Here is a 27,910-nt window from a genome sequence, read left to right as displayed (position 1 = left end):
CGAAATCCAATTACTAGGGGCACGTATTTTTCTCGAAAAAAAAAAAAAAAAAAAAACTCTGCTCACTCCTTGGACTGCAATAAGGTCTGCCCGTGCTAGCGGTAGTTCCCTTGTGATTGGCTGCCATCTGCGAGAGAAGCCATTGCCCTGTTTGACCGGGCCACTCGGGACAGGTTGCTTCCGCGCTGGCTGGCTGTGATTGGTGTGCTGACGGTAGACGTGCGCCTGGAATAAACCCAGCCAACCACGAAACACAGACAAAGCTATGCTATAAACTTTCGACACGCTGCTGGTCTGGAAATCTTTTCGTAAATAGTACGTGGCCCTAATAAATACTAGAAACATGAAAAATTGGCGTAATTATTTCGCAAAAATCTGGATGAAAAATGGTTGTCATTGTGTCACTGGTTGTCACTCACGCTCTAGATGGCAATAATAGAGACCGTGTAAATTCGCGGATTTATTTCACGATAGCCAAACACACATCACTTTGTGCAGCTTCTGCAACTGGCGGACAGTCTCGAGGTCTCTGGGCCAATCAGAAACCCTCAACCAATGCCATGAAAAAGCAGAGGCCACCAGCTGACACGTTCTCACATGTGGGCGGCCAATTACAGTGTGATGTTCTTGTAATGTAACGCCAAACAAACATCGACGGCGCGAGCCCAGAGAGAGAAAGTGTGACGTGGCATATGGACTTGTGGAGCCAGGTGGCGACAGAAGTGTGGATATGCTGAACGCAGTAAGCCCGCATTGGCTACGAAACAAGCCTGGATCAACAGCAGAAGAGAAACTGACATGTATCGCTTAAATGTTATTTTTCTATGCCCCGTTATTGGGAAGTGAATGCTGATATACTTCGCGAAAATATCCCAGACTAGCTGAAAGTAAAAACACTGTAGCATCGTCTGTGTTTCGTGAGAGTGCGGGTTTATTTCAAGTAATGTGGAGTGCTCCAACTCCAATCACAGTAATTCAGTGCGGAAGCAAGCGCGCTCTGAGTGGCTCAGTCAAAAAAAGGCAACGCCTCTCTCGCAGACGGCCGCCAATCACAAGGAAGAAACCACTGGTGCGTGTGAACCTTTTTGAAGTCTAATGGCCGTTAAGATTTTTTTTTTCGCGAAATATGCCTGCCCCCACTGATGTCTAGAGACCGGAAAAATGCGCGAATTCATTTCGCGATAGGCTAAAATACAAATAGTTATGCCTCAGTGCTGCCTCTGCTATTGGCTCATAACTCACCTGGATGACTCTGGGCCAATGAGAAACACCCAACCAAAGCTTTATCGAATCACAGACTGGTATGTTGGGACGTCTCACAAGACAGCAGCCAATGAGTGGGTGACATTTGACCGAGTGTACGTGGAACTAAGGAGTTCATCCTGGAGGTAATTGAACCCGGGAATTTGTCCGGTCCCTACTGATGTCGCAACGTCCAGACACCTCCGGGCTGGACTCCACAGGCCCCCACATGCTCGGGCAAGTGGCTGCTGGCTTGGGCAGTGTCCTGCCGTGATCCGACACCTTCTTGGTTGAGGGTTAGGGGCAGGAAATTTTCGCGAAAAAATCCGAACGCTTACTAGACTGCAACAAGGTATACCCACACCAGCGGTTTCTTCCTTGTGATTGGCGGCCGTCTGCGAGAGAAGTCGTTGCCTTGTTTGCACGAGCCACTAAGGACGAGTTTGCTTCCACACTGAATTAGTGTGATTGGTTGTTGTAACAATCGACATGCACCTCAAAGTAACTCACCCAATCACGAAACACAGACGATGCTACAGTGTATTTAACTTCCAGCTATTCTCGGGATCTTTTCGCGAAATTTTCATGGCCCTATTGGGGGTTTCTCGTTGGCTCGCAATCCTCCACGCGAACAGTGCGTCAGTCACACAAATGCTTCAAGCACAAGCATTTGAATTTTAAGCCTACCGAAGTATGAAACCGCAATTTTTTTCCTGGTCAATGTGTTTTAACTCCCATCTAATTTTGCCTTTGATGTTAATAATTTAGATTGCAAGATAACATATCGTGCCCCTTTTTTCACGCACTTTTATAATATTGTTGAAAACCCTCAAGTAACATTTTAGGAGCCCAAGTAACAAACATTTTTTAAGGTAAACTAAAAGAGAAATCTCTGTGGCTGGAAGAGAAATGGAATATTTTCTGTGTGTGGCGAACCTGAAATTTATACAAAAGTTTTTATAAACACCTTAGGCCCGCTATTCTTCATTTGCGAGACTGGGTAGGTCAAAATAAATAAGAAGGCAAGTGTGTATCTTTTATGTTTCCTGAGCCACTGTGATTGTAACCTGCCACGCACGCCCTCGCCCCTGTGTGGGTCTGGACGTGGAAAGGTCGCCGGCGCAGCTGCGGCGGGCATATCGCCGACTGAGGCCTGCAAAGGGCGGATGTTCATCCGGCCGTGAGAAAGGAGAGAGAGAGAGAGAGAGAGAGAGAGAAAATTAAATTTAAAAAAAAAACAGAACGCGCGTTTCCTTGTCTCCTTTGTGCCAGTCAATTAACTACAAAAGCTCTCTTTTTTTTTTCAGATCGGTTTCCGTGAAACACGCCCTCTGTAGTCAGGCCCGCAGGCGTGTGACATTACATCTTCCCGATTATTACGTTCCGACTCTCCGACTCAATTACCTGCTGCTTTGAAAAGAGTAGGATTCACCTGCACGCAAGTGGGCGTATCATCAGTCGTTATAAACATTTTTTTTTTTTTTTAATTTTCAAATGAAATACGATTCACCAGCTATCTGAGCAGTCACGAGTAGTATATGAAAGAGGTTCCGGGAACTGGGTTCTGGGTGAGGTGTTGGTGTCAGTGTCCGCCATCTTGCATTGAGACGTCACGACGACCATCTTGGAAAACTTTAACCTTTAACCCTGACCATCAAATTTGCTAAAAATTTGTCATAATTCTCAACCAATAGTAGATGCAAGGAAAAAAAGGCATAATTATTAGAATTTTAGCATATTACGAGATGAATCCGAGAGTTTTTCTGGTCTTTACCTAAGCGTGTCGAGAAGACTGCGCTTAGAGGCGATACCACGCTGGGAGCACCAGCAAGCTTCGCACTTATCATCCCGCCTGACTAATACAAATACATCCCGACTAAACAGGCCTTAAGCAACTATTCTGAGCTTACTGTGTCGCGAGACTCGACATTTCTTTGGCTCAGTGTCTCTCATTGGCGCAGAGTGTTCCAGGTACCGTTTGATTCTAACCTATCGCGAGCAGTGGCGGATCCAGAGGTTCACCTCGGAGGGGTGGGGGGGGGGGGGGCACTCTAGGATTTCAGAGTAGCCAGAGAAAAAAATGTCTTAAAATTACTAAATTTGTATTTAATCTTCTGACGCTACACATAACATCCAACCACAAGATTTTATGATTCTACAAGAAATTCATTAATTATATTAAAATATTTTATTGGTTTTAGAAACAATAATTTTTGTCAGCAATATTAATGTAGCAGACAACTGGATTTTCGGGGGGGGGGGGGGGGGGCACTTGCCCCTGGTGCCCCCCCTCCCATTGGATCTGCCACTGATCGCGAGATGAATCCCAGACTTTCCCAGGTCTCTTATATACAGTTTCGCTGCGCATTTATCCTCCGGACGAGCAGAGGGGTGGTGGTCTAGGAGGAGGGGTGGTGGTCTAGGAGGAGGGGTGGTGGTTTAGGAGGAGGGGTGGTGGTCTAGGAGGAGGGGTGGTGGTCTATGAGGAGGGGTGGTGGTCTATGAGGAGGGGTGGTGGTCTAGGAGGAGGGGTGGTGGTCTAGGAGGAGGGGTGGTGGTTTAGGAGGAGGGGTGGATGTCTAGGAGGAGGGGTGGTGGTCTAGGAGGAGGGGTGGTGGTCTATGAGGAGGGGTGGTGGTCTAGGAGGAGGGGTGGTGGTCTAGGAGGAGGGGTGGTGGTCTAGGAGGAGGGGTGGTGGTCTAGGAGGAGGGGTGGTGGTCTATGAGGAGGGGTGGTGATCTATGAGGAGGGGTGGTGGTCTAGGAGGAGGGGTGGTGGTCTAGGAGGAGGGGTGGTGGTCTAGGAGGAGGGGTGGTGGTTTAGGAGGAGGGGTGGTGGTCTAGGAGGAGGGGTGGTGGTCTAGGAGGAGGGGTGGTGGTCTATGAGGAGGGGTGGTGGTCTATGAGGAGGGGTGGTGGTCTAGGAGGAGGGGTGGTGGTCTAGGAGGAGGGGTGGTGGTCTAGGAGGAGGGTTGGTGGTCTAGGAGGAGGGTTGGTGGTCTAGGAGGAGGGGTGGTGGTCTAGGAGGAGGGGTGGTGGTCTAGGAGGAGGGGTGGTGGTCTAGGAGGAGGGGTGGTGGTCTAGGAGGAGGGGTGGTGGTTTAGGAGGAGGGGTGGTGGTTTAGGAGGAGGGGTGGTGGTCTAGGAGGAGGGTTGGTGGTCTAGGAGGAGGGTTGGTGGTCTAGGAGGAGGGGTGGTGGTCTAGGAGGAGGGGTGGTGGTCTATGAGGAGGGGTGGTGGTCTAGGAGGAGGGGTGGTGGTCTAGGAGGAGGGGTGGTGGTCTAGGAGGAGGGGTGGTGGTCTAGGAGGAGGGGTGGTGGTCTAGGAGGAGGGTTGGTGGTCTAGGAGGAGGGGTGGTGGTCTAGGAGGAGGGGTGGTGGTCTAGGAGGAGGGGTGGTGGTCTAGGAGGAGGGGTGGTGGTCTAGGTGGAGGGGTGGTGGTCTAGGAGGAGGGGTGGTGGTCTAGGAGGAGGGGTGGTGGTCTAGGAGGAGGGGTGGTGGTCTAGGAGGAGGGGTGGTGGTCTAGGAGGAGGGGTGGTGGTCTAGGAGGAGGGGTGGTGGTCTAGGAGGAGGGGTGGTGGTCTAGGTGGAGGGGTGGTGGTCTAGGAGGAGGGGTGGTGGTCTATGAGGAGGGGTGGTGGTCTATGAGGAGGGGTGGTGGTCTAGGAGGAGGGGTGGTGGTCTAGGAGGAGGGGTGGTGGTCTAGGAGGAGGGGTGGTGGTCTAGGAGGAGGGGTGGTGGTCTAGGAGGAGGGGTGGTGGTCTAGGAGGAGGGGTGGTGGTCTAGGAGGAGGGGTGGTGGTCTAGGAGGAGGGGTGGTGGTCTAGGAGGAGGGGTGGTGGTCTAGGAGGAGGGGTGGTGGTCTAGGAGGAGGGGTGGTGGTCTAGGAGGAGGGGTGGTGGTCTAGGAGGAGGGGTGGTGGTCTAGGAGGAGGGGTGGTGGTCTAGGAGGGGTGGTGGTCTAGGAGGAGGGGTGGTGGTCTAGGAGGAGGGGTGGTGGTCTAGGAGGAGGGGTGGTGGTCTAGGAGGAGGGGTGGTGGTCTAGGAGGAGGGGTGGTGGTCTAGGTGGAGGGGTGGTGGTCTAGGAGGAGGGGTGGTGGTCTAGGAGGAGGGGTGGTGGTCTAGGAGGAGGGGTGGTGGTCTAGGAGGAGGGGTGGTGGTCTAGGAGGAGGGGTGGTGGTCTAGGAGGAGGGGTGGTGGTCTAGGAGGAGGGGTGGTGGTCTAGGAGGAGGGGTGGTGGTCTAGGAGGAGGGGTGGTGGTCTAGGAGGAGGGGTGGTGGTCTAGGAGGAGGGGTGGTGGTTTAGGAGGAGGGGTGGTGGTCTAGGAGGAGGGGTGGTGGTCTAGGAGGAGGGGTGGTGGTTTAGGAGGAGGGGTGGTGGTCTAGGAGGAGGGGTGGTGGTCTAGGTGGAGGGGTGGTGGAAGATAGCGGCCAGGCGCCGGGACTTCCTGCTGCCGGCTCTCTTGGACCGAGCCGTGATTCATCGCGGACATTAGCGTGACAACAGAGCCTGCATAAACCTGCACCGCTGCAAACCTCACTTGAAATTACGTCGTTCCTTACGGGTGGAATTAATCACTTTCACTGTTACCCCTATCTTACTCTCATGGTCGGATGAAGTCTACTTCTTTAGACGCGTCATGAAAAAAATTATGAGGGATACATTTTACGATGCGCGCGCACCATGCAATGAAATTTTCACTGAATGAAAAAGATGCTAAATGTAAAAAATTTCCTTTCGGCACAGCCTACAGGCGTAGTTATATTTCTAAGTACCTATTTCTTCTAAAACTGTGTTGGAAACTTCGATAAACTCCTGGAACATTTTACGAACTTAATGTACAAAAAACGTATGGTTGCCAATATAAAAAAAATCGATTAATTTTTTTTTTTCATATTCCATGCAGCGAAAATATTTTGAATGTTTTAACTAAATGAATCTAGCATTGAATGTCTTAACGAATATCATATTATGCCTACTAAGATAATTATACGATTATTTTTGACCTCCAAACACTGTTTTTCATCCCGTACACTAATACATGGTTGAATATTATTTTGGACAAAGTTTTAAGGTAATATTAAAACTGTTTAAAATAAATTGTGACGGATACTTCGGAAGTATTAATTGTAATTTTTTTTTTAATTTCAATCCCTGTTTTTAGGGTAATAGTTTGTTTATCAAAAATTGTTTCAGCCAAAAGTTTTGGATAAAGTTTAGGAGATTTGATAGCATGTCTATTAAAAACAGTTTTTTTTTTTTACTTTCTACCCTCGTTATTTCTACCCCTTGCTTTAGTGGTTGGTTAAATAAAAATTTACTTAAGACAAAAGTTTTAGTCAAACATTTAGAAAGTTTAAAATAAATAAGAACAGATTTGATCATGTACATGGTACTAAAGTTTTATTTATCATTTTATTCCAACCCTTGGTTTTTAAACCCTTGTAGTAATTATTCGTCTTATCAAAAATAGTTTCAGACCAAAGTTTTATATAAATTTTAGAAGAAATTTTGTTGTAACGTAATAAGAGAGTTCTGCACTTTTTTGTCCTCTAACCCTATTTTTTTTAATCGTAATTTCCGTGCCATGTACGCTATAAAATCCATTCTTATTAATTGTAGAACCTTAAAATATTATCTAAAATTTTCAACCAAAATAATTTTTCATACGACCAACCAATAAGGAAAGGGGTGGAAAATACGATTAAATACCATAAATGCCGAGTTTCGTGCTGTAAGTTTATTTGCAACATGAGAACACATGAATTTGTCATTATCGAGGTTAGTTGTTACTCATCACTATCGAGCTTATTATTTTTATTATTATGGTGAATTCAACCCATGTATTCCCGCATGAACTCCGTGTTAACGTCTATTGCATTGTTGCATTGCCGTCTTTGCGTATTCATCTTTGCCACCGTATCGACATTCTCCTGTTGGTTAAATAAATGCGAGAGCAAGATTGAAGGCTTTGAAAATCCGCTGGATTAAAAATAGCGCCTTGGTTGATATATTTTTTTTCTTATCTTAGTTCCAATAACTTCACTCCATAAATTGGTTTTCCATATTAGATTCGATTTTTTTCCCCTCTCTCGTGGGCCGGCCGCTGCGGCAGTGCTTGGCCGGGGGGGGGGGGGGGCGAGGGGTGAAGGGGGGTCCTTGGAGCGGGGGCGTGCATGGCTGGTCGATAGCGCGCCGATACGCCCGCGTGTCTGGCGAGGCGCCAACCAGAGGCCTGGAGTCGCGTGTCCTCCACAGGAGTCCCTCCAGTCCCTCCAGTCCCTCCTGTCCCTCCAGTCCCTCCTGTCCCTCCAGTCCCTCCAGTCCCTCCAGTCCCACCAATCCCTCCAGTCCCTCCAGTCCCTCCTGTCCCTCCAGTCCCTCCAGTCCCTCCAGTCCCTCCAGTCCCTCCTGTCCCTCCTGTCCCTCCTGTCCCTCCAGCCCCTCCAGTCCCTCCAGTCCCTCCTGTCCCTCCAGTCACTCCAGCCCCTCCAGTCCCTCCAGCCCCTCCAGTCCCTCCTGTCCCTCCAGTCCCTCCAGTCCCTCCAGTCCCTCCTGTCCCTCCTGTCCCTCCAGCCCCTCCAGTCCCTCCAGTCCCTCCTGTCCCTCCAGTCCCTCCAGTCACTCCAGCCCCTCCAGTCCCTCCAGCCCCTCCAGTCCCTCCAGCCCCTCCAGTCCCTCCAGTCCCTCCAGTCCCTCCTGTCCCTCCAGCCCCTCCAGTCCCTCCAGTCCCTCCAGTCCCTCCAGCCCCTCCTGTCCCTCCTGTCCCTCCAGTCCCTCCAGTCACTCCAGCCCCTCCAGTCCCTCCAGCCCCTCCAGTCCCTCCTGTCCCTCCTGTCCCTCCTGTCCCTCCTGTCCCTCCAGCCTCTCCAGTCCCTCCAGTCCCTCCAGCCCCTCCAGTCCCTCCAGTCCCTCCTGTCCCTCCAGCCCCTCCAGTCCCTCCAGTCCCTCCAGTCCCTCCAGTCCCTCCAGTCCCTCCTGTCCCTCCTGTCCCTCCAGCCCCTCCAGTCCCTCCAGTCCCTCCAGTCCCTCCAGTCCCTCCAGCCCCTCCAGTCCCTCCAGTCCCTCCAGTCACTCCAGCCCCTCCAGTCCCTCCAGCCCCTCCAGTCCCTCCTGTCCCTCCAGCCCCTCCAGTCCCTCCAGTCCCTCCAGTCCCTCCAGCCCCTCCAGCCCCTCCAGTCCCTCCAGTCCCTCCTGTCCCTCCTGTCCCTCCAGTCCCTCCAGTCACTCCAGCCCCTCCAGTCCCTCCAGTCCCTCCAGTCCCTCCTGTCCCTCCAGTCCCTCCAGTCACTCCTGTCCCTCCAGCCCCTCCAGTCCCTCCAGTCCCTCCAGTCCCTCCAGCCCCTCCAGCCCCTCCAGTCCCTCCAGTCCCTCCTGTCCCTCCTGTCCCTCCAGTCCCTCCAGTCCCTCCAGCCCCTCCAGTCCCTCCAGTCCCTCCTGTCCCTCCAGCCCCTCCAGTCCCTCCAGTCCCTCCAGTCCCTCCAGCCCCTCCAGTCCCTCCTGTCCCTCCTGTCCCTCCTGTCCCTCCAGCCCCTCCAGTCCCTCCAGTCCCTCCAGCCCCTCCAGCCCCTCCAGTCCCTCCAGTCCCTCCTGTCCCTCCAGCCCCTCCAGTCCCTCCTGTCCCTCCAGTCACTCCAGCCCCTCCAGTCCCTCCAGCCCCTCCAGTCCCTCCTGTCCCTCCTGTCCCTCCTGCCCCTCCAGTCCCTCCAGTCCCTCCAGTCCCTCCAGTCCCTCCAGCCCCTCCAGTCCCTCCAGTCACTCCAGTCCCTCCAGTCCCTCCAGTCCCTCCAGCCCCTCCTGTCCCTCCTGTCCCTCCAGTCCCTCCTGTCCCTCCTGTCCCTCCAGCCCCTCCAGTCCCTCCAGTCCCTCCAGTCCCTCCAGTCCCTCCAGCCCCTCCAGTCCCTCAAGCCCCTCCAGTCACTCCAGTCCCTCCAGTCCCTCCAGTCCCTCCAGCCCCTCCAGTCCCTCCAGTCCCTCCAGTCCCTCCAGCCCCTCCAGTCCCTCCAGTCCCTCCAGTCCCTCCTGTCCCTCCAGTCCCTCCAGTCCCTCCAGCCCCTCCAGTCCCTCCTGTCCCTCCTGTCCCTCCAGTCCCTCCAGTCCCTCCAGCCCCTCCAGTCCCTCCAGTCCCTCCAGTCCCTCCAGCCCCGCACGGACCTGCTGCTTCAACCAGGGACGGCCGACGTTTCCAACACATCGATGCATCATCACTGTAGAGACCGGGAAAATGCGCGGATTCATTTCGCGATAGGCTAGAATTCAAATAGTTATACCTCAGTGCTGCCTCTGCTATTGGCTCACAACTCACCTGGATGACTCTGGGCCAATTAGGAAAAACTCAACTAAAGCAGCGTCTAATCACAGACTGCTACGTTGGGACGTCTCACAAGACAGCAGCCAATGAGTGGGTGACATTTGACTGAGTGTACGTAGAACTATGGAGTTCGTGCTAGAGGTCATTGAACCCGCGAATTTTTCAGGTCCCTAATCATCAGGGAGCAGTTACCTACAGTAGGTACTGCTCCCTGATGATGGCGACTGCAATGTCGACCGAAACGTTGGTTGAATTATTCGCCAATGAGGCGGCTACGACCCAGAAGCCAAGCTACTTCAGACAATGGCCGTGAAAGCCTGCGAACATTATTAACATCGATACATCGCTCTGAAACATCCATATTTTCGATAGATCGGTCTATTGTATAATAAACAAACTTTTACCCATTTTTACTCATTATGAAATTAATATCTAAGTATATGTTACATTGGAGTCTTGATACCTGAACATCTAAGCTAGCATGAAGGAATTCCTTCATTCAAATTTAGCTCTTCATAGCTAAACCCAAGATTGTGCTTGGTGCTTTACAGGTAAATGGTAATGGATTCTTCTTGGCGAAATCTGCATTTCGTGGAATTTTCAGAGACTACTATTATTTTAAATACATTTAATAAGTCAAAAGACATTTGTTCTTTTCTTGACGATATCAAGCAGAATGTAATCAATCAGCTTTCAGATAAGTATCAACGATCGGATCTTTAAAATGTAATTTGTCGTAGAACTGTAATAGTATGCCAGCTTCAGGCTGTGGTGCCGTGGTGCCGACCGCCATCTTGGATTGTGACGTCACGGCGGCTATCTTGGATGACCTTTGACCTTGACCGTGACCTTCAAGATATGCCAAAATTCTTCAAAATCCACCAAAATATAGGGATTTGGGGAAGGGGGGGGAATTCCGCCAAAAAATCTCAACAAATTTGAAAAATAAAAATTTTCCGATTTCGTGGGAATATTTCCCGTTTTTGTCCTTAAAAATGCCAATGGCTTCCAAATTCCTAAAAATGGTTTGAGCATCCATGTCTACAGCCTCCGATAAGTCGTTTCTAGGAATTAGGATGCCATGATCGCCATCTTGGATAATGACGTCACCGTTGCCATTTCCGTTTCGGCCGCCATCTTGAAAATCTATATTATTTATCCGATTTTAATGAAAAAAATTGTAAAATTTATAAAAAAAATAACTAATCAAAATTTAATTAAATATTATTTAAACCATGCACTATGTCATGGAGCTCGGAGTACTCGGTTCATACCCAGCGAAGCAAAAATAACAAAAAATGATATCAGGTCCTTCCTGAAACTAGCAGAGATATCTCCGGTGTATTGGTGTGGCGACAAGTGAACGAAACATTTTTGTTTCGTCGTAAACGCAACTTCCTTTCGCGGTACGTCCTCGGCGATACACTGCCCCCTCGACCGTGGGGAGTGATGGATTCCCTGCAGGGGAGGATTTTTTTTTATGACGCACCCTGTTATCAGGCGTGTAAAATCTCGAGTCCCTGAAGAAAAATGGTCGCTCGCGTTTCCATTAACGCCGACGGTCGGGGCGTCGTCTTAATTTCCCTCTCGGATGGCGCGGTGATTACAGCCGGGCGTTCAGGACCTTATTACAGGAGCCGGGGGAGAGAACTCCGTCCGAGCCTGGCTGGTCGCGCGCCTGAGCCAGCGCCTCGCTGCACGTCGCGTCCTGTCCGGCGCCATCTTCCTGCGCCGACTGGCTCCGGATTCTACAGTGCTCCGTTTGGATCTCATAAATAAATACCTTCGAACATTCTATAGATAGAGACCTGAAAAATTCGCGGATTAATTTCGTGTCATGCTAAAATTCAGATAATTATACCTTAGTGCTGCTTCTGCCATTGGTTCACTGTTAATCTGGAGGACTGAGGGCCAATTATTAGAGACCCTCACTCAATAGAAGTGTCGAATCACAGGCCACCCAGTCGAGACGACTCACAAGTCAGCAGCCAATGGACAGTTGGCATTTTCCCGAGTGTGTAGAGGATATTGGAGTCTATCCTGAAGGTCATTGAACCCGCGATTTTTTTCCTGTCTATCTATAGATTAATATCTGAGCTTGTTGCGTAAAGGGGGTTAAGTAACACACATACACAACACACACACACAATCATATATATATATATATATAATTAATTATTTACTTTTAAAATTGATAAGGGAGATTAGAGACATTATTTTGAAACAATTAATGAGTTTCCAAAGTTCTAAAGCAGTTAATAAAGAAAGAAAAAAAACTGACTTCAAGAAACCTGAAAATTTTCAATCGCGATTTTCTCAAAACTATGATTTTGGACTTAACTCCTTTTACGCAACAAGCACAGATATATTGACGCGATTTCATTGTTATCTAATCGTAAGGCATCTTTAAAACTAACTGGAGAATAGAATAATATCAATATTTCTTATAATAAATGATTAAAACTTTTGTGGCAATTTAGTTTCAGGTTGGCTTAAAAACGCTGTTCCGAAGGAATATTTCTAACATTTTCCGGAGGTAGTTCCACGTCCCCTAGGCCTTCAAAATATTACCAAAATACTAGGACTCTGTGAAGCTAGAAATTTCATAGTAGCTTCACAGAATTCTTGTGCTCTGCTATTATCCTACTAATATTATAAAAGCGAAAGTTTGTGTGTGTGTGTGTGTTTGTTACTCCTTGACGCCCGAACCGCTGAACGGATTTGGATGAGATTTGGCGTACAGCTGGCTCATCATCGGTATTAACATACAGGCCACATATTCATATGAAATTGCATCCCTAATGGAGTTAAAAATGGGTAAATTAATTTTGACGTGACGTCTAATAAATCGATGAACGCCGGCTGCACGCATGAAAACGTGTCCCGTTACGCACATTGTTCCGTTACGCTGTGTCCCGTTGCGCTCATTGTTCCGTTACGCTGTGTCCCGTTACGCACATTGTTCCGTTACGCTGTGTTCCGTTACGCTGTCGGCGAGTGCAGTAATAATAGGTTATGTTACAATTGACTAAAAAAATAATGGTGATTCATATAATTGATGATGGATATTTGATTACAGTTTATTTATATGAAAACTTGTTCATAATTATATTTAAACTTTATGGCTAAACGGCAGTTTTTAAAATTAATTACAAGTCATCTACACGTGAACTATTTCGTCGACTGTTTATAAAGTGAAGTGAAAAGTTAATGTGGTTGTCATTGCTTATTACAACAACAATTTCGGCAATAAAGGTTAGATAATTATTCTTGCATTTTAAAAATCTGATTACTAGTATAATTTCAAGTATTTATTCTTTTATTATTAAAATAAAAATTATTCAATTTTATTCATAAAAGTATGCAATCATTTCATCAATGTTTTGTTATGACGTTGTCACGTTAAACTATCGTCCGTAAACCGACTTTACAGACAACCAATTTTTTTAAGACAAAAAAATCATATGTCATAGACATACATACAGATTATCTTGTAGCTTTATAGAAAATAATCATATTATAGATTATGTATGTTTACTTAAAGACTACTCTGGATATAATCCTTTTTATAAGGTTTGCAAGAGTAGTTTATTTATATTTATTGCACACATGATTATATTTTTAACACACATATATATATATATTATATAATATAATACAGTTTATATTATATAATAATTCATATCCTTTTAGCTTGCTTATACAGGTTTCCAGGGCGTTATTCTGTCATAATTCTTATTCTTATTTTCAAAGAGAGATCTGGTGTATATTTTTAATTCTCTTATTCTTAATTAATTCTTTTCAGTTCATTTATCTAATTTGATATAATATTCCGACTGTTCGATTACACTATACACAAGAAGAACAGCCAAAGAAACTTGTGTAGGAGATTCAAAGAGTTATTTTATTTTTCTGTAGTAAGTTATTCCGTATCGGAAAGCAGATCTTCCATCAGAGATTGTTCGTGCATCCAACTATCGAAACGCTCCAGTCTCTTGGATACTTCAAAGGTGTAATTTCTCCATATGTCATAAGTCTTCTTATCTCTCACAATTTGATTAATATCCTTAATATCAACATCCTCCATAGCCATCTTCCTTGTGTACTTGTTTCGTATGTCTTCTATTTTAACGCAATCATTTAGAACATGCTCTACTGTGTCTTCTTCCATGCACACAGGGCACATAGGGCTTTCCACTAAGTTAAAAGAGTTTAATTTGTGTTTAAAATTCCCGTGACCTGTTAGGAATTGTGAAGTGTAGTGGTCAGTACTTATCCATGAAAATTTCATCCGTTCTTCTATTGAAGGGAATATATTGTGTGTATGCCTTCCCTTGTCAGAGTTTCGCCACCTTTCTTGCCAGATTTCAATATTTTCTATGTGAATTCTGCGATATTTTGAAGCAGTGTATTCCTTGTTCATCTTTAATATCACAACTTTTGCTCTTTCTTGTATTAGTAGGTCTATAGGTAAGGCTCCAGCGATAACCTGCAGTGCTTCTAAAGACGTAGTTCTGTAGCTTTTTGTTACAGCAATTAGAGCTGTTCGTTGGGATGAGTTTAACCTTCTTCTTACATGTGAATTGCGTAGTAGTTCATACCAGACTGAGCAAGCATAGGTAAGTATGCCCAGGTATACTCCATTGTACAGTGTTGTCATAGTATTAGTGCTCAATCCTACATTTGTAGGTTTATGACTCCTTATTTTTTGCATTAACAGTAGGGCCTTTTGTGATGCTTCTTGTATGTGTTCTTGGTATCCTGTTCCCGTTGTGATTTGTACCCCTAGATACTTAACTTTTTGTTTTATCTTCACTATTCGTTCTTGAAATCTTATTAAAGGTGGTCTGTCTTTATGTAATTTTCCCTTTAGTAATACGCCTTCAGTTTTTTCAGATGATATAAGAAGTCGGACACTGCTTGCCCAGGTGTTGATAGAGCGTAGAATAATTTCTGCTGTCTGCTCTAATTCGTAGCGTGAAGTAGCGGGTATAATGAGCAAGCCATCATCTGCATAGCCATATATAATGTTATTTACTGGTAACTCAATTTTCAGAAGCTCATCAAATATTATATTCCATAGTAGCGGACCAAGGACTGAACCCTGAGGACAGCCCATGGAGAGCTTCTTTTCCACAACTATGTGGCCCAATCGACATTCACACTTTCTATCTTGCAGAAAGCCCCTTATGGCGGCATACAGGTTCTTAGGTGTGTTAAGATTCTTTAAGCGCCATAATACTTGAGGCCACCAAGCGTGGTCGAATGCTCCTGCTATATCTATCGTCACTCCAAGCACATATTTTTCTTGTAGGTTTTTAATATATTGATTTACATCGTATAGCGCTTTTTCTGTACTATACCCTCTTCTGAAGCCATACTGCTGTTTATCTATTCCCTGTATTACTTCCAAATAAGCTGTTAGTCTTGCATTAATGAGCCGCTCATAAATTTTTCCCATGTTAGGCAGCATAGTTAAAGGCCGGTATGACTTAGTTAATTTCGGGTCCTTAGCATTTCCCTTGTATATGATTTTGAGAACTCCTTCCTTCCATATTTTTGGAAATGTTCCTGAAGATAAGCATAAATTATACAGATGTAACAGTACTTCCTTGATTCGAGGGTAAGCTCGCCAAATTAACTCAGTTGTTATATTATCTTTACCTGGTGCTTTTCGTGGTTTTAACTCTTTAATGATCTTGTCAAGCTCTTGGATGGTGAAAGAAACTGTGTCTTCTGTATCAGGCAGTTCTTTCATCGCTTCTCTCTTCATCTTTTGAATATTCGTATCTTCATCTGGGTTGTCATTAGGTAGTAAATCATGTAGAATAGTTTCCAAATTTTCTGTAATGTCAGTAATTTGTCTATTTGCCATCATCATCCCAGGGATTTCAAAAGAACTTCGTACTTTGCCAGCCATCACCTTGTACACATATCCCCAAGGGTCCATATTCCCCTTGTTAAGGACAAGTTTTTCCCAGTATACCTTCTTCTTTAATAAAATATCTTTCTTATATTTCTTTCTCCTTATTCTGTACTGTTGTAAAATTAAAAGTTTATAAAATCCATTTGCCGCTCTCTTCATGATTCTTCTTAGTCTTTCCAGATCTCTTCTAGTTTCTTCTAATTCAACATCCCACCAGGGATTTCCAGGAATAATTTTCGTTTGTTTCCTAAAGCATTTCTCACAGATATTCTGTAATATAATTGTTAATCTCATGGCGAGTGCTTCTGCGGAGTTATATACATCTTCTTCATGTGATAATTCATTTATTTTGCTTGTTATTAATTCATCAAACTTCTTCCAATCCGCGTTCTTATGTATGTACCGTGGACTTATTATTATGGGAGGCATCTCAGTTCTTTGCAATTGGATTTCATAAGTCATCAATCTGTGGTCACTTGAACTGTCCAGATGAATCTTCCATTCATTGACTCTTTCTTTCATGTTGTTATCAGTCAATGTCACATCAATGAAAGTCTCAGTATTAGTTGCTGGTGATAGATATGTTCCTGTTAATGGATCATCATTAATAACATATAGATCTCTTTCCATGATAAAAACGTTCATGATCTCACCTTTTTCGTCATTCACTGGTGAATTCCAAAAAGAAGATTTTGCATTTGTGTCTGCACCAATTATTATATTTTCATGTCCAATTGTATCCAATATTGAATTAAGCTTATCAATATGTACTTCAATAGGATCTGAGAATTGAAAATAGGATGAGATAACGTATATTTTCATCATCCTCATCTGCATGATCATGCAAACATGATGTTCATTAGAAATGCCGGAGAGTAACATCGTAGTTAGAGTTTCATTTCTAATCCAAATTGCCGATTTCGGATTATCTCCTATTGCATATATTAAACCATGGATTCCTGCAACTTGCCCACGTAATACATAGGGTTCTTGTAATAAGATCACATCAAGCTTCATTTTTTCTGCAATCTTATTTAATTCAGCACTGACAACAGCTGAACGTTGTGCGTTTAGTTGCCCTATTTTTATGTTATTTTCATATTTCACCATAATTAGTTCTTTCTATTTCTCTTTCGTAAGCTCTCTTATAGGCAGGGCAATCAGTGCTATCTACCCTATGCTCGTGTGGTTTATTCTCTCGTCTGCAATTTGCACACTTATTTCCTTCATTTTTCTTACTACATTCTGTATACTTATGCCCATCAAGTCCACATATAGAGCAGATAGTTTTGCTTTTACATTTATGTGCGGGGTGTCCGTAATTCTGACAGTTGAAACATCTAGTTATTGACACAAAATCCCTAATTTTACATGCAGAAAAGCCAATATACATATGTGTTCTGCTTAGCAAGATATTCCTTATTTTAGGTGTGCATTCAATGACAAGGTGCACTGTTTCTTTATTATCCTTTCTGCCGCGTCTTGTTCGCACCATGAAACCAGCTCTGAACTCCTCCAGTGAGACTTCATCTGCGCTCAGATTCTGAGCAAATATTGTGCCAGCTATATCAGGGTTATCGAACTCCCTAGGCACGTCGTACATAATAACTTTCGGGCCCTGCTTTGTAGGGCGCTCAGTACGTAGTCCTAGTTTAGATATTTTCTCATCTTTTTGCAGTTTTTCAATCGTGCTGGAGTCTTGTGCTTCGATTATGATTCCTCCTTTCGAAATTTTCCTTATTCCTTTGAATTTCAGCCCATTCTTTATTGGATCAATGTTCTTTAAGATCTCTCTTTTGGTGGTGTCACTTGTTTGAGTTTCGTCACTTGGCAGGACAATCAGCAACTCCTTCTTCTGTTTAGGTATGATCTGTTGACGAGTAGTCCCTCCAATTTCAGCTGCACTTGTTACTTCCGCATACGTCTTCCTTATCACAGGGCCTTTACTTAATTCTATCCCCTTTATCACTCCGTTAAGCCGGGAATTGTCTATCAGAACCTTATCTAATAGGCCTTTTAGCTGTGTTACTCTGGGCAGAATATAGTTTGTAGATGCTTTGTTAACCTTAGATATCTCTGTGGTCGTGTAGGTGGGTAGCTCAATTATTAATTTTTCAGCACATGAAAGCACCTCCTGTTCATCCCATTTAGGGTTTATCACAAACTCTTCAATCGATTCTTCCTTCTCAGCCGTAGTTTTGTCTTTCCTGAAGATTTCCCTTATCATCATTTTAACTATAGTAGGGTCTTGTTCACATATTATGGGACCAACAGATAGCAGCCATTTTCTTTCAGTTAAATTTGGTACTGGTTCCTTAGCCCAGTTTACTTTCTTATCCAGCAATTTGTCAACCAGTATGGTCACTCTCTTCAAGTCCAATCCTCTGTCCTTAGTGTAATCCGTCAAAAGGGTTTTCCTTTCGGACCAGTCTCCTTCTATTGGATGTTTAACTGCCTCTTGCAAATCTTCATGCCAATGCTTTCGATCCATCGTAGAACCAGCGGGCTCACACTGTCTAATCAGTACTATTGACTGTCTGGCATGCGTTAAAGCAGGAGGCTATCACCCCAAGCCAGCTGCCCTCTTAGCCGCTGTTGGTCTTATAGCAGCACACAGAAAAAAAACCCGGCTGACTGATAGCCAACAGTCGTTGCCACCCACGGACCAACTTTGAGGTGGGGCAGTGCCCGATACCCTTTAACCTCTCTCCAAGAAAATTTCAATTCCAATTCCAATTCAATGCTCCCATTCACACCAAATCAGCAAAAAAGAACGCAGTTGATTATGCAAACCTTTGCGTAAACAACCACGAACGCCCACTCAAGACAAGGTGCAAAATGGGGGGTTTAGCTCGAGGTATAGAGTATGAGCCCAGTGGGAGATACCCCGACATACATACAGTGAGTGTCTGTAATTTCTCTTTGTCCACCACACGGTCATATAGTAAGGTCTGGCATCTTCCTATCCTTCTCCACAGAGGAGCTCGCGGCGGCTAGCAAACTAGCGGCGCTAATAAGTTCAGTTCTGAACTTCGTCGATAGATGGCGTAGCCTTGAATTTTAAACGCTCTAACGTTTGGGGGGTCCACCACATATTGAATGTTCGTTTTATTGTCCCGTATGCGTTCCTATACCGTTCATCCGATTGCGATGAAAAATTTGTTGAGTTGGTATGCCCATGCCCGCGAAGGTTTCTGAGTTATTACAACCATTTTTCAATTGGTGGCGCATCAATCGTTTCAACAAATGTATGTATTTCATATTGTGTAGCGGCAGTTAGTCTGTTTTCGTTGTATGCGTGCGCAAGCATGACACAATTGAATTTAATTAATTATACAAGAGAGACAGAGAGATATAGAGTGATAGAAATACGCCACTGGACGTATCATTTCAATATAATTTAATAATTACATGGGTCTAGTTGGCGCTGCATCACTACCCCTAGTGAACCGTTTCAAAAGCCTCGAGTTCCTTCATTAATAATTAACATGAACTGGATATTTTTACTCTTTGACCTTACAGAATTATTGACCTTTCCTTTCTTTTGAAGTCCTTTATAAGCGCCACAGCTCAACCATGTGCAAGAGCCAGCGAGCCAGCGTTATTGCTAGTCAGCAGACTAAAGGCAGTCTCCCGGTTACATCTCTGATGGGTAGAGACCTGCAAAATTCGCGGATTCATTCGGTGATAGGCTAGAATTCAAACACATATACCTCTTAGATAATTTTGCTATTGGCTTACTGTTCATCTGGACGAATCTCAACCAGTTATAAACCCTCAACCAAAGGAGGATCGAATCACAGACAAACCAGCTGAGACGACTTACAAGTCGGCAGCCAATGAACTTGCGTTATTTTCCCGAGTGTACAGGGGTATGTGCAGTCTATCCTGAAGGCCATCGAAACCGCGAATTTCGCATGTCTCTACTGATGTGTATTATGTAAATGAAAAATATCATAGCGTCATGACGTTATATCAAAATGACATTACGTTATATCATACTAACATTTTGAATTTGACAATAGATACATTTGTCAGTACTTTTTTTATATAATAAAAATGTATGTTTCTTGTCTACACAAGTGAACCGTTTTTTACTATCAAACGTATTTTCCTAAACAGTGTTATTTTATTTACTTACAAGTTTCGGAGTGAACGAGCCAGATGTCGGGTCTGCGCTGCTGTAACCAGAGAACGGAAAATCTCGCGGATTCACTTCGAGCATATGATAAAACTCCGAAACTTATACCTAGGGCCATGCATTTTTCGCGAGAAAAACTGACCGCTCATTAAACTGCAATAAGGTAAGCCCCGGCCAGTGGTGTTGTGATTGGTGGTCGTCTGCAAGAGACGCAGTTGCATTCTTCCACCAGATCATTCAGGACGCAATTGCTATGATTGGAGTACCACCTGTAAGAAACCAACTGCCTGAAAGAAACGCAACCAATCACGAAACACAGACGATGCTACAGTGTTTTGACTGTCAGCTTGTCTGGAAATCGTTTCGCGAAAAATACAATTACCTACACAGGGAAACTATTTAAAGCCGTCATTAGCTTTTGATTTCAGGCTTTCTAATTAAAGAACATGCCTAGCTCGCACGAAGGTAATTTTTGAAAATCAAACTATGGGGAAGCAGATATGGAATCAAGCTGGCGTGTGTATGCCCCAGAGCGCGTGACACGGCAACTGACGTGACAGTTCCCCCCCTCCCCCTGCTGGCAGTATCGATCCTCGGGATGCCATGATGTCCTGCCAGCCCGCCTGGACGCCCCCTCGGGCCCCAGCCAGGGGCGTATCTGCGACGGTGCTGTGTCTGTCCGTGGACTCGACTGTATCCGAGCAGTGCTTTCAGGAGTCTCTACGGGTAGCCTGAGATGTACATCAAGCTCTGTCCCTGCCCGAACACGCCCGAATATTCACCTTCGGCCAACCTCGGGTTTATTTATATATATATGTTTATTTTAATATAACTATACTAACCTAACTAACCGTCCATAGTGTTTTAAAGTGTTTTAATGTAGCTAACCTAACCGACCACTTTTAATATTTGAATTCATTTTCCCTACGCAAAAATAAAACAAATCCCGAGGTTGGCCGAAAGTGAATATTCGGGCGTGTTCGGGCAGGGACAGAACTTGATGTACATATTAGGCTTCCCAGTCTCTACCGGGGCCTTCACGTGATCTTCTGAGAATACCGTCCACCTGCAGCTCTCAGTGGATAGTCCACAACTGCAGTGAACACACGAATTGAAAAATCGCTCACGATACCCGAGCGAGGTCTGCTGACGAAAAGCAATCAAGAATACGCTAAAGGCGGGTGAATAGTTCTGTTTCCGTATTTAGTTTCATTAGAAGAGTAAAAATGGCTAAAACGCGTGTCTTCAGAATAATGTTTAGGCATGATACACCCGGTGCAGATTCTTTAAAGCATGCAAGAGCCTTGCAGTACATCCTTTATCTTCTTTTCTCCTCCATTTAATGTCATGATTACCGCTCTTTTCGATTCACAGTTGCCTTTGAGCTTAGGGGCGACATTGCGTTGGAAGCCCCAGCCTGCGCTCTGCCTTGTTCTCTGCTGTTGGTTCGTTCTGCTCGTCACCGCAGACATGGGCCAAATTACGATTAATATTTGTAGAGACCGGAAAAATGCGCGGATTCATTTCGCGATAGGCTAGAATTCAAATAGTTATACCTCAGTGCTGCCTCTGCTATTGGCTCACAACTCACCTGGATGACTCTGGGCCAATGAGAAAAACTCAACTAAAGCAGCATCAAATCACAGACTGCTACGTTGGGGCGTCTCACAAGACAGCAGCCAATGAGTGGGTGACATTTGAATGAGTGTACGTAGAACTATGTAGTTCATGCTAGAGGTCATTGAACCCGCGATTTTTTCAGGTCCCTAAATATTAGGTAGCAGAAGTTTGTCATAAATCTGCTGTCTCGATCCAACTCCCCGCTCGAGTGTCGGGACGTGGGGCGTGTTGCAGTCGGCGCCTGTGGCTGTGGCGCGGGTTATACAGCCTCGTAAACCTCGCTTCATTGCGGCGACGTAACAGCGGTAATCCAGTCGTTCTCACTGCCTTCTTTACTCGCTAATCGCGACTGTGGCGACCTGTGTGTGTGTGTGTGTGTGTGTGTGTGTGTGACGTCTCTGTCTCTGTCTGGTCTGCACACGTCTCCTGGGGTCTGACCCCGCGCCCCTCTGCGCACTGTTCATCAGGATCACAACCGTCGAGACTCAGTGCCAGTTTCGACACAATAACTAGTGTTCTCTGCCTTCGACAAGGTGAATGTTACCAATTAAACCTTCAAATGTGCTATGGCACGGAAACCGTTGAGACCAACAGTGTGTTTTTGTTTTGTTTCTATCCCTCTCTGTCTTACCTGTGAGCCCCCTCCCCCCTCCCCCCCCCCCCCCCGGCAGACACGTGGCACGCAGCTCCCGGAGAGACCGCGTGGCTTGAAAACTGTTCTTGGAGATGTACGAGTGTTCCGTTTCGGTGTTTCGTTTTCGAACCGTGTTTTCAGAAGAGTGAAAATGACTAAACAGCGTGTTTTTTGAAATGAAACGCCCGGTAATGTTCTCAAAAGAACCTAAAGGGTATTGCGTTTCACCTTCACCGTGATTTCTTCGCTGTTTAATGCTGTGGTACCGCTCGAATCTCCCAGTTGGCCCTGTGCACGGCCTTGCGCTTAGAGGCGACACCGCGCTAGCAGCACCAGCGAGCGTGGCTCTTATCGCCCGCCTCGCCGACCCTGGCTGGCGGGTCCCTCGTGGTCTGGCCCTGTTCTGCTGGCAGCGAGGAGTCAGTAGGTCCGCGCGGATGCATCCATCATTTACTTTTATTACATTACTGTGCGGCTAGCACTTCGACAGTGGATGGAAGGAGTTTCAGAGCTATTTAATTAAACAAATGAAAATTAACTCAAATGCCTTAAAAAAATATTACTTTGAATTTTTCATTGATATAATAATGAAAAAATACTAAGCTAGGTAAGCACTATGATGGCTAACTGAAATTAACCAAATTAACCAGATAAGTTATTTATATATATATGCACGCGCGTTTCGTTTACATAGTAAAATAAAAGCAATTATGTGAGTTTCAGTATAATATATGTAAAATATAGAAATGGGTCATAATTGTTGCATATGTCCATGTACAAAACCTGCCGGTTGGAACACGGCACCGGGAGGAGAGGTTGGCAATCCTGCCGCGCGGTAGTCTCGCAGTGCCGCCAACTGTCGGCGCGCGACTCCCACAGGCTGGTAAAGGCCGGGGCTTCATGCTCTCTCTCGTTGACAGCAACTAGTGGCGCGTGCACAGCTTCACAGACTGTGTCAACAATAGATTGAGGAATGTTACCACTCAGGTACGTTTGCGACAAGTCACCATGTCATCGAGAGACACTATAGACCCGGAGGCAAGAGGCTCAGGTCTCTCCCCATTGGCCTGCTTAGTGCACAACATTTCAAACCACACATACTAAACAAAAAAAAAATATCTAAAGGCTGTAAACGTTTTAGTGGCCATAATTGCACATATGACCTGTGAGAATTTCATTATTTGTAAGATTTTCCCAAAGAATTCTATCAGCAACAACCTAATGACATCAAACAAAAATCAGTGGCGGTTGCAAGAGGGGCATAGCGGGGATATATATATACATATATATATATATATATATATATATATATATACATATATATATATACATACCCCCTTTTTTTGTAGGAAAAAATGTGCAAAATATGAGTGAAGGCAGAATGTTATTGTGAGCTGTTGCAACACATGCAGTTTCAACTGCGTGAGAAGCTGCGCCACTTATCCCCTTCCTTCAGCGTGTAGCGTCAAAAGTAATGTAATTTTTTTAGTACACGGGTTCAATTTTTAGATTATTTCAATTTTTTTAAAATCCCTCTACCCCTTCCGAAAAAAATGCCAGTGTCCGCCACGGAAACAGTTAAGCTGGGTGCACAATAGAAAAAATAACAGTAACAGCAGCTCGTGTCACAAGATTTGACAGCCATGTTTTCGATCCTACGGATTCGCAACAGCCAATGAGAGTTGAGGAAGATGGTATTTTGGCGGGTCTAGAGTACTGTTTATATTTATAAAATAAATTGTGGGAAGAAATATTACAATCCTCAGGTGTAATTCAAGCTTTACAAATTAATTCATGCTCTAACTAGCAATAAATGTACTTTTTTCTCGTTTTTATAACGGTTAAATAAAAATATTTCATAACCCAACTTAATTTATATATTAATTTATCTGTAGTGACACAATCTAATGAGTCCCACGTAAGAGTTTCAAAACTGTACTGTATGTACTTCGAGTTTATTATCCAGCGATAGTAAGTAAAACATAATTTATCACTTAAATCTGGATATTAATACAATAGATTTAGTTAGCTGGAAAGGACGCCAGAACACCACTAATTGAAAATCATCCAAAATAAATTTAAAAAAAAAATGCTGAAATTGTGTAACCATCGTATACTTGAAAAATTCCGTGAACAACGAACCTCAAACATGAGTTTGTACTTATTTTACAAACAAGAATAATTAATTGAATTACTAAGCGAGTTAGGTAAAAATATCCTAACCGTTGCTCGTTTGTTGTCAGCTCTAATAAGATTTAAAAAATGTTTAATCAGAAAAAGTTCCAAACGTGATATTTAAAAATTATATAGTATTAAGTTGGACTTGATACTACTTAACATATTTATGCTCTAAACGTGACGGGATGAACATTCCGTAGTTAATATAGTTATTTACTAGCACTATCATCAAGTGTCGAATACATGGGGCAATGTCAATGTCTGAAATCAACAGTAAGACTTCAATTGTGAACACGGCTTTGCACGGGACACCAAGGCGACGGCAGAGTCGCTGTCGCGAGGCAGGGTTGCCAAGCCGTTGCGAGGCAGGGTTGCCGATATGGACTAAGCGAGTTTGCCTTCAACCAGACTGTGACAGCTCTCTGATAGCGTGGCCCCTGAATCACTTATCAGCCACCTCTTGTTCGACTAGACTCGTGAATGAGGTGTTCGCAGAGGCAATGCCTGTTTTTAGATATCGACCAGCAGCCTCCCCCCCAACCCCCACACCCTCGGGCCAACTGCTGGAGGCATTGTTGCCGCTGGAGTCACAGCGTTGCCACATGTGCATTCACTAGTCTCGTGCCTACCGACTGGGACACTGAACAATGCACGCTATCTTCTTGAATGTTGTTTCCCTACCTTCATTCGTTTTGGTTTTGCCAACTATGCGAGCGTCAACACAGTACATGATAACACTGCAATTTTTAATTATTATTTTTTTTTCATTCATACCCGAAGTGGCATCTTTGTAAAATTAATATTTTAAACCGGTGTTGCATTTACTATTATGTAAATAAAATTTAATTTGTTGCTAATATATATTTTTTAATTTCGTTGTACTGAAATTATTATCGCAACTGCATTTGTTTTACTTCATAAAGTAAAGGCTTAAATGATTAAAATAAAAACAGCAGTTGCGGTGGAGGCGCCACGGTCGATACCCGGAAGACACCCTCGCTGCCCCACTGGCCCCCACTGCCCCCACTGCCCCCACTGCCCCCCACTGCCCCCCACTGCCCCCACTGGGCGGTGACGTCAGCAGGCCTGAGGGGCTTCCCGGGCGAGCCTGCCGCGTGCTGTACCTGGGCCAGTGGCGTGCAGCACGTCTGCGCTCTCACATCCACTGTCGTCATTCAATAACACAGTCATTGGTATTGTGCGGATTAATACTCAGTCTGGCAGCAGTCTCTGTAGTGCCTGGAGGTCGCTGCAGTGCAACCAGCGCAGTGCCGCGATCTGCTGGCAGGAGGAGGGTGGGGGTGACCGCTGATGAAGGCAAGGTCATGTGCCGGACACCTCACACACGATGCACTGGTAGCCAGCGATCTCGGGAAGAGCCTCGCTACATTTGGTTACTGCAATGTCACGCTTATTTCTGTCTGCATAGTCTCCGTGACGAATTTCCACAAAACTTTCGTGTTTCTGGGAACACTTCGGAAAAATACCAGTAGGTCGCCAGAGATCCATTTAAAAGCTTCATTCTTCTCTAGATACTTCATCAAAGTATTCGCTTTAGAGCTCACGTTGAATGTCGAAGGGCTCTACGGCCTCAGTCCACACACTCTAAGCTGCGTGGTCCAGCCGGACGTGTATTTCCAAACCCTAGGTTGACTCGCCAACGCGTGCCTAAACCGCGCTCTCATTGGCCGCCAGGTGGGGGAACCGCGCAAGGAATGGGAAGGGGAAAGTTCGTGTGTATGTTTGTTACTCAATTTAACCACAGGTAACATATTACTATGAAATTACATCCCTAATGGCGTGAAAAGGAGGGCAACGAACGAGTGACTGATGGAACATGCTCCGGAAAAGTCCAAACCAATAACTAGGTGTGTGTGTTTTTCGCGAAAGGATTTTGAGACTAGCTGTGTGTGATTTGTTGGGTTTATTTCATATAAGTGTGTATCGCCAGCACACGAATCACAGCAAATCAGTGGCAGTGAGGCAATGGCTGCTCTTGAAGACGGCAACCAATCACAAGGAAGAAAACGCTGGTACCGGCATGTCTCATTGCAGTCTAATGCGCGGTCTGATTTTTTTTCCCGCGAAAAATTCCTACCGCTAGGAATCGGCCTCTGCTAGAGAGACCGAAGGAAAATAATGGATGTATTTCACGGTAGGTTGAAGTTAAGACTATTTTAACCTTCGTGCTGCTTCTACTATTGGCCCGAAATTTGAATGAAGGGTTTTGAGCCAATGATAAACCATCAGTCGACGAAGTAGCGAATCCACGAAAATCCAGTTGAGATGTCCGAACTCAATGGAAATGTGTCGTTAGCCTGAGTGTGCACAGCACTGTGAAGTCTTTCCTGGAGAACATTTAACCCATTATTTTTTCCAGCCAGTATTAATGGAACTGGCAAGAAATCATCTCATTTCATACATAAATTTGTTCGTAATTCTTTTTTATAAACACTCGCAGGGGCTTCTATGGCGTGATCATAAAAGAAACACAAAATAATTAATGTTGCTGAAGTTGTTCCAACCAGAAAAAGGATTCGTCAAAATCTCGCAGTTTTAATAAATACAATGACGAAATTTTTTTTTGTGATGGTTTAAAAATTATTCCTCTTTCAAAATATGCGGTAATTCGGTGGCTCATAAACAATCAGAATCCCAGCTACATGTATTCATACTTCGAGATAAAAGTACGATTCGGGTAAACGATACATTTTAATATCTGAGTCAATATTTACTGCCTGCAGGCGTTTCCAGGATTTGTTTGGAGAGGTCCGAGCGAGAATCACTTCCTGGGGATGCGGAGGGGAGGGGGGAAGTGCTGACAACTTTGAAAGATATTAAACAAAATTAATGGTGCCACCCCGGGCTCAGGTTCCCCTCCCCCTCGCGAGGGAATCGATACCAACCTAATTGGGGCGCACTGCAGCTCCGAGCTGCCGGCCGGATTGCCTCAGCTCGCCGCGGGAGACGGCGCGAAATAATCCACCCTCGATTAAAAACCCAGACTCCAGATTACCCCCTCTTTTTTTCCCCTTGCAGGCAGAGCTTCTGAAGCGACGTTCTTCGCGGGAATGAATTCTCAGAGACATATCCTGGCTAATTACAAGAGACCATGATCGTAATAGTAACACAAAATAAATAGGTTCTTTGAATGGTTCCTGCAATGGCAATGGGGAATACTGTGCCTGAGGACCAGAACAGATGAATCTCAGTTCCCGAAAAGACGCGACTGCTGTCTTAGAAAGTTTACTGGGTTCGCCTGGCGTATCTGTGTTGTCCACATTGCGAGGGGAGTCTGAAAAAATTTCCAACTTCAACAGGAAAAATGGCAGCACTCGTAAAAAAAGATTTGGGAATGTTTTTGCTCATGCTATGGAACGAACCCTCTGAAATTTTAGCCATTTTGGACGCGCATTTGTTTTTTAACAATTATCTCTGCAAAATAGTTGTTCATGATGGTGATGGCCTCCTTATTCGGCTAAAATCTCTGTCCTCCGAGCGCAACTTCTGGCATAGGGAACAAAAATAAAAGTCTCTTGGCTGTAGACCTGGTGAGTGAGGAGGGTGGTCAGGTAGGTCAAACCGCAATGGCCACTGCTGAGGTGTGAGCTGGTGCACTGTCTTGGCGAAAAAATTCTTTTTTGTTTCTGCAAATGTGACTTTTTTCTGCAATTTATGCCTTCAGCTTGACAAGTAATGATGCATAGTAATTCATCTGTCTTTTTTTGTCTCGAGATAATTAAGACAGTTTCATGTCTATCCTAGAAAACAGTCTCCACCACTTTCCCGGCCAAAGGAAGTCTTTCCCTTTTTTTGGAACTAATCCCCCTTCGAAGTTTTTGTTGTCGCAAAAGTTAATCGTC

At 45.0% G+C, this 27,910-nt stretch overlaps 1 protein-coding gene across 6 annotated transcripts in view; it reads right to left on the bottom strand.

The window, feature by feature from the left end:
• The window catches only part of LOC134535110 (uncharacterized), a 94,193-nt gene that overhangs the window by 29,560 nt on the left and 36,723 nt on the right, over positions 1-27,910 (bottom strand). The window contains exon 1 of one of the 6 annotated variants that reach the window (XM_063374031.1): positions 67-3,432. The exons of the other annotated variants lie outside the window; for them this stretch is intronic. Within the exon in view, the coding sequence (XP_063230101.1) occupies positions 67-127 (61 nt within the window). The 5' untranslated portion in view covers positions 128-3,432. Of the gene's footprint in view, positions 1-66; positions 3,433-27,910 lie in introns of those variants that run through there. 6 annotated transcript variants of the gene reach the window in all.

This window comes from Bacillus rossius, chromosome 8, assembly GCF_032445375.1.
Source record: "Bacillus rossius redtenbacheri isolate Brsri chromosome 8, Brsri_v3, whole genome shotgun sequence".
Lineage (NCBI taxonomy): Eukaryota > Metazoa > Arthropoda > Insecta > Phasmatodea > Bacillidae > Bacillus > Bacillus rossius.
Note: the sequence above shows the minus strand (reverse complement) of the source record. Positions and strands in the feature narration are given on the sequence as shown.